Source organism: Periplaneta americana, chromosome 12 (assembly GCF_040183065.1).
Source record: "Periplaneta americana isolate PAMFEO1 chromosome 12, P.americana_PAMFEO1_priV1, whole genome shotgun sequence".
Taxonomy (NCBI): domain Eukaryota; kingdom Metazoa; phylum Arthropoda; class Insecta; order Blattodea; family Blattidae; genus Periplaneta; species Periplaneta americana.
Window position 1 is genome coordinate 46,962,783 of NC_091128.1, and position 14,238 is coordinate 46,977,020.

At 35.6% G+C, this 14,238-nt stretch overlaps 1 protein-coding gene across 1 annotated transcript in view; it reads left to right on the plus strand.

Moving 5' to 3' along the window:
• LOC138710380 (protein THEM6) overlaps positions 1-10,714 on the plus strand; it is a 54,097-nt gene extending 43,383 nt beyond the window's left edge. The window contains exon 4 of the mRNA XM_069841260.1: positions 10,258-10,714. Within this exon, the coding sequence (XP_069697361.1) occupies positions 10,258-10,491 (234 nt within the window). The 3' untranslated portion in view covers positions 10,492-10,714. The remainder of the gene's footprint in view (positions 1-10,257) is intronic.
• The last annotated feature ends 3,524 nt before the right edge of the window (positions 10,715-14,238 follow it).

Consider the following 14,238-nt stretch of genomic DNA (forward strand, 5'->3'; position numbering starts at 1 on the left):
TTCGGATTAATTTGCACGCTACTGTATATATATATAATGGTTATAAAATTTATTCTAGTATTATTAAGAATAAATTATGTAAAATTATGAAGATATATTTAACGAAAAACAAAATGGCTTCCGAAAGGTCAGATCATGCTACGATGGATATTTTACAATGCAAATTGTGATTGAGAAGCATCGAGAATTTAATATAGAAACAGATTTGACATTTATTGATTTCATAAAAGCATTTGATAAAGTGAACAGAAGTTTGTTATTCGAAATTTTGACAAAGGTTCAGATCCCAAAGCAGATCATAATAATATTTACAACTTTTATAAATCAAACCTTATTGCAGTAAAAATAAAAGAAAAAATAACTCATTGGACGGAAATAAACTCAGGAGTGAGACAAGGTTGTGGCCTCTCTCCTTTGCTTTTTAACGTTTATATGAATGTCATTGTGAAAGATTTTAGAGAAACAAAACAGGGATATATCACTATTAACAGAAATTTAAAATTAGATGTAATAACGTTTGCAGATGATCTTGTTTTACTAGCAACATCCGAAGATGATTTGCAATGGTCAGTAGGCCTACATAATTTAAATTTAATAGCTCAAAAATATTCAATGGAAATATCCATTAATAAAACAAAAATAATGGCCTTTTGTGGCAAATACCCAATTCCAAGCAAAATTTGTTTAAATAAAACAATTTTGGAAAGAGTTAATGAGTTTAATTATTTAGGATATAAACTTTCTTTTGTTGAAAATTTGGATTTATCAGAGAAAACTGTAAAATTCAAGAAATCAATGGGCATCATTAATAGAGTTTTAAAACTTTCATTAGTACAAAAATCAACTCGTACACGTCTTTATCAAATAATAGCTCTACCAGTCTTATGTTATGGGAGTGAAGCGTGGACTATAAGGACAAAAGATGAAATCAGACTAACAGCTTGCGAGATGCGATTCATGCTCCCAACAGCTGGCTACACTAAATGGGATCGAAAGAAAAATGAAGATATCCTACAAGAACTTAATGTGTCATCAATACTGGACTATATCTCCAGATATAAGTTAAACTAGAAGGAACACGTCTCAAGAATGATTTCATCCAGGATCCCTAAGCAATAATGAAGTATCGACCAAATGGGAAACGGTCACTTGGTCGACCTATGAAAAGATGGCAAGAAAATCGCTTTTTCAGGCCGTAACAGTTTTTTTGGGACTAGTACTTGACAAGATGATAATGATGACATACCGCTATCATTCGCCAGAAGAAACAGTGCATCGTATAACAGTTCTATCAATTTCGATGAAATCCTATTTGAATTCCTGAACCAGGATAAAAATCGAGATTTGGACGCCTTCGACAAGACGAAATCTTGTATTAAACTTGTTAAGCAAGAGAATCAACAAATTTACATTTACAAAAAGGAAAACACTGATTCCAGTGGAATTAAAAAGGGAGTTCATTATAAACACATAGTTGATTCACAGATAGATCTAGTGGAGGCAACTCAACAACAGGGTTGTCAGATTGTGATGAGACCGTTTCTCCACATCGGTGGATTTCCATTCGTACCCGCAAGAATTTTAACCCTGGTATACGCCATGGAATGTCGACGCTCTAGTTATTCAGCTAAGGGTGCATAAAAAGAGTTCGATTCGGTCATGTAACGCTTCAGACAGCTTCTTCTATGCGGCCGAGTACATTAATAAAAATCCAGTAGCATAACCGGTTGCTTGGTCGGAATTACGTATCAGCCGACGAGTTATTTTATTTATTGGATAACGGAGTCTTGTTTTACAGCATAACTAGAAAATGCTTCTCAAGTAAGAACTTATTTAATGTTAGAAAGGTGTAATCATCCCTGAGCTTCGTGACATCCTACCTGTGTGTCATTCTAGGCCCTATTATACATGTAGACCAGTCATGTCAACTGATGCCCATAGGAGCAAGCGCGCGCTTTAGAGCCCAGGAGAGCCTGAGCGCTTTACAGCGGAAAGGAAAGAGATGGACGAAAGAGATAGTATATGCCGCTTGGTCGAGCTATATACAGAGATGGCCAGCACTGATTCAATAGATAAAGGGAAGAAAACTTATTGAAACTGTATCAATGTTAATTTTTAGATTTGTTTGAGAAGTATAAGTGCATTATAAGATTGTAAGTTTTAATTTTAATGCTCATTTTTCACAAGTTTGCTTTTTTATTCAAAAGGAATATTTTCTCAACTTTTCTACAGAAAAGTGAAATTTTCAGATATATTTGTTTAGTAGCCTTACAGGCACTGAAACAATGTTTTGTAAATCAAGCTTTCAGGTACAACTCCCTGTGAAGTTAATTTGAATAATTTATACCTGAAACCTTGATTTGCATAATATACGTCACTGTACGTAACAGGAAACCACAATTTCAGTCACACAGAGTTAGTGTGCACTCAATGTTGGTTGCTTGACGGGTGTCAGCCCACTTTGAGGTCTGTGGATATAAAGGGAGAAACTGGATCGGTGTCGGGTAGAGTTCTCGGGTAGCTCAGTTGGGAGAGCGTTGGTACGTTTAACCAAAGGTCCCGGGTTCGATCCCCGGCCCTGGAACAAATTTTCCCTCGAAATTATTCAATGTTTTGTAAATCTAATATATCGTAAATACGTATTACTGAAGATAATGTATTAAAATGTTTGAAAATATTCGCATGGAAAATGTTTGTAAGGAAATGAATTAACAAAGCAAATACTGTTACATCACAAACAAAAGATATGTGTCCATACAACGTCAGATCTATAGCTTCAACAGATTTCCAGATAATTTAATATTCTGATAACAGAAAGCTGCTTACCAGTATCACCTAAAAGCATAATGCTATAAGAGATTTATTATGTAATATTAGTTACAGTTAAAACATATATCTAGAGAACTTTGCTTTGTACTATAATATTGTTTTGAATACTTTTATAATGCTAAAGATACCATCAATATCAATTTCAACTTATCATGTCATATCCAGTGTCTTTCTTTGGGGTAACACTTTCCATATGAATGATATGTTCAATTCACTTAGTACAGTATAGTTGTAGTTATTATGGAATTTGTGTGAATATTCCTTCTTTACTCTTTATTATGTTATTAACGTTTAAAACACAACTGCAATATTAGGCTAAGAAATAGGTGTTAGTGCTTTTGTTTTACAGACAATATAGAAAGTAACAAACAGAAAGAAGCCATATAAAAATAACGACATAAAATTTCACGTTCCGTTTGAAGTTTGTGCACCACTGTTTTCTTAATCCAACAGGCTGCTTATTCCTCCTAGCATACTTAGCGCTTGATGCCCGCACACGACGTCAAGGTCAGAAAAATGCGCTTGCTTTGACATCACTGTACTAGACGTCACTGATGTAGACTAATGTCCGATCCAGTATCACGGAAGTTTATTTTGTATGGCCAGTCTTACATTGTACAGGGTGGTTGTAAAATGTTGTACTACTCCTGAACATGAAAGTTGGCCTACAAGTTCCAAAAAGCACAACTGGAATGGAAACCAAGCCTCTATTTCATAAACGGATGTATCCATTTTATTTCGATTCATTCGAATTTGAATTCGAGGATAGAAACAGTTTATCACATATTTTTAAATTGGCTTGTACAGTTGTTTCCAAACTACGTGCACAAGCATTGGAAAATATTGTAATGAAGGCAAGAGAGAACCATGAGAAATTAAACACTCAATCCCAACTAACAGTATTCGATAAGACATCGATACCACCATAACACTACCGTCAAAGTATGAAAAATTAGGCTATCTGTTTAGGCTTCACATCATACATTTCTTTCGTGAACGTCGTATGTTTCTTCTACATTACATTGAAAGGCTAACGCCCTTTTGTAGAAGTGTCGATTACTCCATTACTTGGATAATGTGGAAAGTGTAGTTTCTTATTTCTCAGAAATTCAATAATATTGGACATAAGATTCAGCTTGCCGCAATGTATTTTTTTATTGGATTATTTTACGACGCTGTATCAACATCTAGGTTATTAAGCGTCTGAATGATATGAAGGTGATAATGCCGGTGAAATGAGTCCGGGGTCCAGCACCGAAAGTTACCCAGCATTTGCTCCTATTGGGTTGAGGGAAAACCCCGGAAAAAACCTCAACCAGGTAACTTGCCCCGACCGGGACTCGAACCCGGGCCACCTGGTTTCGCAGCCAGACGCGCTTGACCGTTACTCCACAGGTGTGGACGCAATGTATGCTATGCATTATTAAAACAAGGCTATATATCAAGTGAACTGGCCTTTGAGGTAACTGTTAAACCTACTAATGGGTGATGAAAGCAGTACCTATATTCAGAATGCCTTAGGTCTGATTGAAGAAACAATATTTAGACAATGTTTAAGGTTGAACAACGTCTAAGTATGGCTGCCACGTTGCGAAGACGATGTTTGATAGTAGGCTGCACACTGTGTAAAGCCAAAGTTTAGCAGTCGATGTTTAAACACCGCTGAGGAGATGTTTAACCTCAATCTCATACAAGACACGAGCGTATCGACATAGTTTTAATGAAGCACGTTAATTATATTGGTGTGTTTAGAATAAAGTTGCCAGATTCGTTTTAGGAAGAAAAGGAAGATTGTAACAAAAAATAAGGAAGATGTATGCGATCTTCCCAGGAATTTAGTACCATAAAATAGTACTCAAAGCAATTGTTGCATATTTTCTTATTACAAACGTATGAAGAAAGACTGCAATATTTATGTATGTATGTATTTACTTACACTGCAAGTGGGCAAGCACCCGGTATACACAATATAAACAATACACAAAAAAAAAATGATAAGCAATACACAATAAATTTACAATACACAATAGCCTACAATTACACAATACATAATACAATTTTATACACAATACAATAAGAATACACAATATAATTTAACACAATAATAATAAAACCTAAATAAAATACCTAATTTTACATTACAACCTACATAATTATGTATAGGCCCTACATAAGTTTCAATAGTCTTTCACTTTATTCTCATCTCACTCACTGTAGTGGCACTATGACGCATTTCACTGACACTTTAGGACACATTTCACTGACACTATAGAACACATTTCATTGACACTATAAATTATCACTGATCGGAACTATTCACTGCACTGTAAAACCATAACTCCACTGACTCACCTCGCTTCACTGATACAACAGTTCAAATAAGTCAAATAAGCAGAACTACATTTAAACTAAACATTTCTAGTCTAAGGCCCTCTTACACACTATTTTTAAATAATTTACAATTCAAACCAAGGAAGTAACTCGTCAGGCTAAATAAATACATGTCACCTTAAAAAATTAAATGTTAAATGTCACCTTAATTTTAATTTGCACTTTATACACAACTTTTTAAATTATTCTTGAATCTCCTTAAGGAAGGACAGCCCTCAAAGAGCGCTGCAGGTAGGTCATTCCAATCATTTATAGTTCTATTTAAAAATGAGAATTTACCGACATCCGTTTTCTGTTTCCTACTTTTGATTTTAAAATCATGATCGTTCCTACTATAGTACGTTGGCTTTTCTAACCGAGCCGTTATGTCTACCCATGCTTTCTGACTTAGATGTGCTCTATACAATTTTCCTACGTCTGTTTTCCAAAGTTTCCCATTTAAGTTCTTTTATCGTATCGTTTCCATCTTCTCTTTTACCTTTAACAAATTTAGCTGCCCTATACTGGATTCTTTCTAAGGAATTTATCTGATATATTCTATAGGGATCCCAACATGTAGTTCCGTATTCCATTAACGGTCGCATTAACGTTAGATATGCTATTTCCCTCGATTTGGGGGTTGCCTTTCTCAAGATTCTCATAATAAAGTGAAGTGCCCTCCATGCTTTACTCGTAACATTATCAACATCCTATCTTATCTTTGCTAAAAAAAATGTTGTGGCATATCAGTTTATTGAAAACTTGTGAAGAAATATGCAATATTTTAGAGAACAAAACAATATTGCATAGGCATATTTCTTCAAAAGTTTGCAATAAAATATTATGCAATACTTTTTTGAACACTATATAATTAATAGTCTGTAACAGTTTTTTTTAAATAGTACAAACACACATAGTATTATAAACATAAATCTCTATATATAGGCCTAGGCATAATAGACTCCATGTTCAAAATACTGTCGGTGGCGACTCCTGCATATTTCTTAAGAGGAGGAAAGAAGTCAACAGCATAAAATGACACCTTCTTGAATGAAACATGCTACAAATTAGCCTATATGCATTTATGTAAGACCAGGTAGTGTTGGGGTTGGCCTTCCCTTTTGTATAGCAATAATCTGTTCTTGTAAACTGAGTTTCCTAAATTGTCCAAAATATAATATGTTTTCAGTTCCATTCATTGTTCAATAATTGCACAAATTAACAATTACAAGGAAATTCACAACCTCGTAGCATTTTTCGCGCACACTACAGCATCACACGTGTTGGAAGAAACTAGCTATTAACACGTAACCGGAACAATTATACGGAAATGGGAATGGGAAATAATCTGTTAGGAAAGCGAGAACACTGCATCCATCCACGTGGTCTGTGTTGCCACATGTACATTGCCAAATGTATATTTTACGAGTTCAGTATCACATGCTTTTGAAGAATGTCAGATATTGTAAAGTCATACTACCGTTATTGTTCAAAGCTGCCGGTGGCCGATCAATTTTTTTTATGTTGAAAATAATGTAGTTTGGAGTACTTTTAATTTCAAATATATTTGTACAAAACTGGCAACTTGGCTATTCCCTGTCTAGTAGACAATGAATGGAAGTGAATTTCAGGAGCCAAAAAGATCTGCGATACTAATGTAGAACTGCTTCCTCTTTGTTTTATGCAAACCCAACTTCAACTTTCAGATATTTTCGAAAGTTTCAAACCATGAATAGTAGCCTATACAAAGTGCAATGAATAATATATTTTTATTTACAATTTTAAAAAGTTTATATGGTGTCCTTCATATCTTTGCGTTAAAACTGTTTTTATTGTGCTTTTTCCCAGATGTGTTATATCTGGTTGAATGCAACATTGCTAGATGGCAGCGGTAGCGAGCTTGCTGCACGTTCAGTCGGTTTCTATTTCTCGCCCATGACTGATTCAGAGGAGGATCTCCTCCCTCTCCATTCATTTACTTGCTTTAAAACTCTGCTTCTTTCTCCGGCCGCTAGTGCGCTGTCGTCTATATGTGTTAACTGCAGTAAAGGAGGAAAGGATCGATTTTCCTCCACACAAACAATCTCGCATCTTTCTCACAGTTTTCTAGCAGCACATGAGCGCGCGTCGTTTAAAACTCGATAAACAGAGGTTTTCTGATAGCTGTGAACTTAAAAATTATCGAATCTTCCTCGAATTTCAAGGCACATATTTTATTTGGTATTTACTTTCAAAAGAAGAAAAATGTGAGGAGGACTTTCCTCCCTTCCCTCCCCCGAGGAACCGCCACTGCTGTAAGTAATTATACTTTCGGAGGTGAAAACGTAGATAGGACTAACCCTGAAATTACGAAAGGCGTATTTTAAGGTAAAAAAAAAAACGTGAGTATACGGGAAAAAAATATAATTTTGCAACCTTCGTTGAAACGTTCCGGAGATTTTTATTACTAGTTCGACGGCCTCTTCTGCTTGATCGTATTATCCTTTTTGTGATACACGGAGAATCAAACTTAAAAACATGCTTTCCTTCTCAAAGGAAACTGCAAGAGACTTCTAGCGCGATAGCTTTTACTTGAGCACGACAAGAGAGCCTGCCCAATACCTGGCACACTGCAGCTTCTTCTGACGTTATTTTTACACATCTATTCACACAACAGTAAATCTTCCGCGTTTGTGTTTTTCCACACGTTTCAGTATCTCGACCTAATTATTATTCTTGTGAATTAAATAGTAAAATTTATTTTAACTTACTCAGTAACGTCCTAGATCATATATACCCAGATAGCTCGGCCTTATAGGCTTTGACGGTAATAACTTTTGTCAGGTTTAACTATGCTTCCATGTAGTTGTTACATAAGGAGTCAGGTAATAATTCCCATTTGAATTGCATTAGCGACTGTAAGTTCCAACTCAACTAAGAATTAATACCAACTCTCGCAGTCTTATGAGGAATAAATTTTATTTTTATGAATTCTGATTTCACAGGCAACAATGATCTGAAGTTATAGGTAAATTGTTAAAGTAATAAAATGAAATATTTGAAATATTTTCTTTCTATTAGCATGTAAGAACTGTATAGCAATAAAAATAAACAATTTTTTCTGAAATTGCAAAACAATGGTGGGTGGTAAAAAAATTTTGACTTCATTTTTGGAATCTGTAGATGAAATTACATAACAAACAGCAGAAATTGCACATTTAACAAAATCACTGTTGACCAGCGTTATTTTTCAATTTAACTTAATTCTCTATATTGTATCTACGCTAATGTGCTGTAACAATATAATACACACTGCATAATTAATACGTCCGCATGGACAGCTCAGTTCGCTTATTGTTAATACTGTACTGTATTTTAGTTAAGCAAAAACCTAATGAAAATTATCAAAGTCAAAATTGCGATATTTCCTAGTTTACATAAATGGATGAACTACTTTTCTTCCCTACTATACCTAGTAAAGTGATTTGTTTGTATTTTACGCCAGTATCATCGAACTCCAGTCGTGGAAGGGGTTAGCAATCGGTATTTTCGGTTCTCAATCGTTAATACAAAAGTATAGCCAGGTTAATATTAGAAATGTTGGTAAAAATAAAATGATGACCCTGTATAATTATCTAATTTCGTAAACCAGTGGCGGTTTCTCGGGGGAGGGAAGGGAGGAACGTCCTCCTCACATTTTCTTCTTGTGAAAGTAAATACCAAATAAAATATATGCCTTGAAATTCGAGGAAGGTTCGATAATTTTTAAGTTCACAACTATAAGAAAAACTCGGTTTATCGAGTTTTAAACGACGCGCGCTCATGCGCTGTAGAAAACTGTCAGAAAGATGCGAGATTGTCTGTGTAGAGGAAAGGCACTCCATTCCTCCTCTACTGCAGTTAACACACATAGACAACAGCACACTAGCGGCCAGAGAAAGAAGCAGAGTTTTAAAGCAAGTAAATGAACGGAGAGGGAGGAGATTCTCCTCTGAATCAGACGTGGGCGGAAATAGAAACCGACTGATCGTGCAGCAAGCTCGCTACCGCTACCACCTAACGATGTTGCATTCAACCGGACTATAACACATGTAGGAGGAGACACAACAAAAACAGTTTTAACGGAACGCTATGAAAGACACCATGTAAACTTTGTTTTCATTATAAATCAAAAATATTCTTCATTGCACTTTATATAGGCTACTATTCAAGATTTGAAACTTTCGTGGATATTTGAAAGTTAAAGTCGGGTTTATGTAAAACAAAGAGGAAGTAGTTTTACGTAGTTGGCCCCTGAAATTCACTTCTATTCATTGTTTACTAGACAGGGGAACAGCCAAGTTGTCAATTTTGTACAAATATATTTGAAACTGAAAGTAGGTACTCCAAACTACATTATTTTTAACATAAAAAATTAATCGGCAACCGGCTGCTTTGAACAATAATGATAGTATGACTTTACAAGAACTGGCATTCTTCAAAAGTATGTGATACTGAACTTGTAAAATGTACATGTGGAAACACAGACCACGTAGTGAGTGCAGTGTTCTCGCTTTCCTCAGATTATTTCCCATTCCCATTTCCGTAAAATGGTTCCGGTTACGAGTTAGTAGCTAGTCTCTTCCAACACGTGTGATGCTGTAGTGTGCTCGAAAAATGCTGCGAGGTTGTGAATTTCCTTGTAATTGTTAATTTGCGCAATTATTCAACAATGAATGGAAGTGAAAACATAATATATTTTGGACAATTTAGGAAACTCAGTTTACAAGAACGGATTATTGCTATACAGAAGGGAACGCCAACCCCAACACTACCTGGTCTTACATGTATGCATGTAGGCTAATTTGTAGCATGTTTCATTCAAGAAGGTGTGATTTCGTGCTGTTAACTTCTTTCCTCATCTTAAGAAATATGCAGGAGCCGCCACTGTCGCAAACTCTATATCTCCCAACTGTAATCACATTTTGTTTAATGAATAATTTTATTAGAACTTTCATAACTTTGTAATACATTTGTTTGTTTAGTTTTGTGGTGACGGAAACCATGAGAAATGTCACATATTGTGTTTTTTGCACGCAGCTGGTGTACTGGGATGAGAAGTCCATCTACCTGGAGCAGCGCTTCGTGACACTACGCGACGGCTTCATCCGCGCAGTGATACTGAGCAAGCAGAACATAGTCGGCGTCGACGTTAACGATCTGATGGTGAAGCTCATCGGCAAAGACGTGGAGAAACCTGCCCTCCCGGAAGAACTTGACCATTGGTTGAGAAGCATCGAAGTATCAAGTGCGAAGCTGAAGAAAAGTGATTGATACTTGAGCGCCAGGTTACTTCAGAGTTTGGTGTCCAGGTGTTATCTCCATACTGGGTTTTATTTTTGCGATTGGTAATGAGAGGTGAAGGGGAGCTGTAATTAAATTATAATTTGTTGACTTAGCCGAATTCAGCTGAATGACTGACAGTTATGAGTAAGGTAATTTTATATTATGCAAGGTTGTTAAAAATAATATTTATTAAAATTACAGTAAACGTGTGTTTCATTGTTTTTATGTATTTGGAATCTTTGCAGCTGTAAACATGTTCGTAACAAGTCCTTCACACATCACTAACGTTTCTCCATTTTCTAAGGTGCAACAGTGATATTTTCATCTGCAGTGTCTTGGTGCAGGTTGTTTTTTTTTTTTTTTTCTATGAATGGTGTAGCGAAAATGTTGACAACTTCACTTTAAACCAGTGGCTCCCAAACTTTTTTGATCGCGGATCCCTTTCGACTCGAAAAAAGATTCACGGATTCTAAAATCTAAGTAAATTAGGGTAAACTATATAGTGATTGACCATTTAAGCTAATGAATAATAAAACAATGAAATAGCGGGAAACAGTGATAATTTATTGAGAGAATTTTAAAGGCATTGGGTCAAGTGAAGATTCAGAAACAAATGAAAATCAATAAACAAAAGAAAAATAAACTTTTAATGCAAACGTAAATTAAATAAACACAACAAGTCCATTTTTACAGTGATTGACCTTCTACTGCACAGTTATTGACCACAAACTTATTAGTGATTGAGCAACACATTTTCACAGTTTTCACTTTTTTCTTGTCTGTTTCGTTTCTCTTGCTTTGATCTTTCTCATGAAGAACTCTTCTCGCTGTTTTTTTCTTTCATCTCTTATTCGCTTCCTTTCTTCTCTAGCCTTTTCTTCCATTTTTCTCTTTTGTGTCTTATCAGAAGCAAGTGTGTGTCATTTTCTGATGTTATTACAAATGGCTTCACCCAGCACTGGGCGAGGACCAAAGGATACTTTTCGTTCAACGGGATATTTGTTTCTGGCCGCTTAGGTTGCTTTTAGGACAACAAACTTCTTGGCAGCTTCATTTAAACCAATTCCACTGCGGACAAGTTCTATAGCGTTTCGTAAATCTTCCTCTGTATAATGCACCTTACCTGGTTTAGGCATTGTAATATAGTATCAGTCCTGTAAAAATCCTCATAATTTAACCGATAACATATATAGAATTGGAGCAAATTGGTCTTTATTCTAACAAATAACTTATAAACGACCAATCACTGCAGTTTGTGGACATTCACTTTATAGTGATTGACCACGGGGCATTTTTATGTCGTATAAAAATAATATTCTGTGGACGGAAACCTTATACCTTTTCTCACACTATGAGTGTAAAAACGAGCACCAGAATTTATGTATTCTTTGCAGAATAAATAAATTATTGCGTGCATTATTCTTACCAATTACTCTAGTTACTTACACTTGTTTACATTTGCTTGCATTTCCAATTGATTTCAGTCCTCTCAGACAAAAGACACTAACTCAATGGGGTGAACCGCGACAACGTATCACAAGTAAGGGTTGTTACTAGAGGTATATTTAAGCAAAAAGTGAAATCACGATCGTGGTTTATTCACAATATACTTGAAGAAAGGAAGCGGTCAATCATCGTATACTGGTCAATAACTAGAGGAAGCGCAAAGAAAGCTTGCCCATTTGACTGATGCGGAGAGAACGATATTCGGTCCTCGTGCCACCATGCTCGTTACAGGGCTGCTATGAATCACGTAATGCTGATTACAGGGCGCATTCGAAAGCGCGGTCTTGAACTGTTCGTATCGTGGAGTGTTGCTGTGCGGAGCGGGTAGAAGCCAGCGTTTGCGTCACATATTCTGCGTTTTATCCCTGATATCAGGAGTTTTATGTAGTTCAAAGTGTGTTCGTTAAATAACAGAGTTCTGTATAACATTCTATGTACTTAACAATGCCCCTGTTTCGCTCTAAATTAGGAAGTGCTAATAAATCATTACACAGTCAAACTAGGGAATTATTTATAACGTTCATAAATTTATGAAAAACGAAACAGGCTCCGCTCGTAACATAAGGAGTATATACAGAATAAAATAAACCGACCATAGTGTCCTAGTTGTCGGAACATTTGAATAAAATCACATAGTATTAGTTAGTAGTGTTTTATTACAACGTCAAATATCAATAATTATTACATATTTCTTATAAAACCTTTGTCATTTCACTCAGTGAGTTTATATGTAAAAAAATTCGTGTTTCTGTATTTTCAACAATTACATATTTCTTATAACACCTTTGTCATTTCATTCAGTGATTTTATATGTAAAAAAATTCGTGCTTCTGTATTTTCAATAATGTTGTGTTATTAGTTACTCTGCAACAAGGTTTAGGTTGTTACACGCTTTGTGATAAATCTCACTCGAAACATCAAGCCAGCAGACGACTGAGAACTGCCAATCGAATCAAAGCGAGGTCGAGTGCACCCGAAAGTTTCCGAAAGTTCGCGCAGCTTACCGTGGCAAGCTCTTCTTGCGTCTACTCTACCTAGTTTACCCTACATTAAATTAATTGCTAGGTTAATATAGATATGGATTTTTATATGCCTTCATATTTACATCTGCACATATTTAACATCGACAATATGTCTACAACTACATTAATAATTACCATGTATAGCCATGATTTTATAAACATGCAGTAGCATTTATAAACTGCGTGTATTTTTTTCAGTAATTGCATGCATAATTGTATGCAGAACAACTACAGAAGCGATTTTGTTATTTTTGGTGGTTTGGTAGTGTTTAGTATTGAATTTCGTTTATTTGTACGTGTATATTATGCGTAGGTCACTTGCGGTTGAGGTAGAGTAGAGTTTTTTTTAAATATGAAGAAGAATTGAACTTGGTTTTTTTTTCTCGTGTTTAGAAGACTATGTTGTTGAGTGCATAACTTTTAATGTACTCGTATTGCGATTTGATTGGCTGAAGTGTTATTAGGTGATGTGTCTTCCGGTATGATTGGATAGTTGTGGTTAAGTCATAAAGCGTTGTGTGTTGTTATTGGCTGATGATTTTTCCGGTATGATTGGATGGTTGTGGTTAAGTGATAGCTGTATGTAACGCGCTAGAATTTCTCTAAGTCGTTGGCTGTATGATTGTAGTTTGTCGTAGTTGATGCGTGTATTATTCTCCTCTTGTAGGTGGTCTATCGCTGTGAGTTGTAATGGATGTAGAATTTCGTTTTTTGTCTGTATAGAGTTGAGAGAGGAGGATATTGTAGACTATTTCGTGAATCACTGTAATCTTAAGGATTGCATGATTTGCGAAGGGTGTTGCCATGAGTTGAAAGTAAGTAAGACTGATTTTAACTTCCGTTGCGGGAGATTATACCGGAAGTATGCGAAACGGAAGAAAGTTGGTCGTTCTAATACCTTTCTGGCACGTAGTAAACTTAGTGTTGTGGACGTTTCTCGAATGGTTGCGTCATTGGATATCTGGGAGAACATACAGTGTAGACTATGTTTAAGTGTAAATATCCAATGGAAGAGAGAATGTGTGCATTCTTTAGAGCAGCTGCAGTCCTGTATCCTCCGAACTACTCGTATTAAGGTAAGGTTCATCATGTTTGACATTAATTGACGAATTTGTGAAATTGATTCAGTCTTTGTGTGACTATTTTAGTTAGGTTAGGTTAGGTTAGGTTAGGTTAGGTTAGGTTAGGTTGTTGCTGCTTATATTTG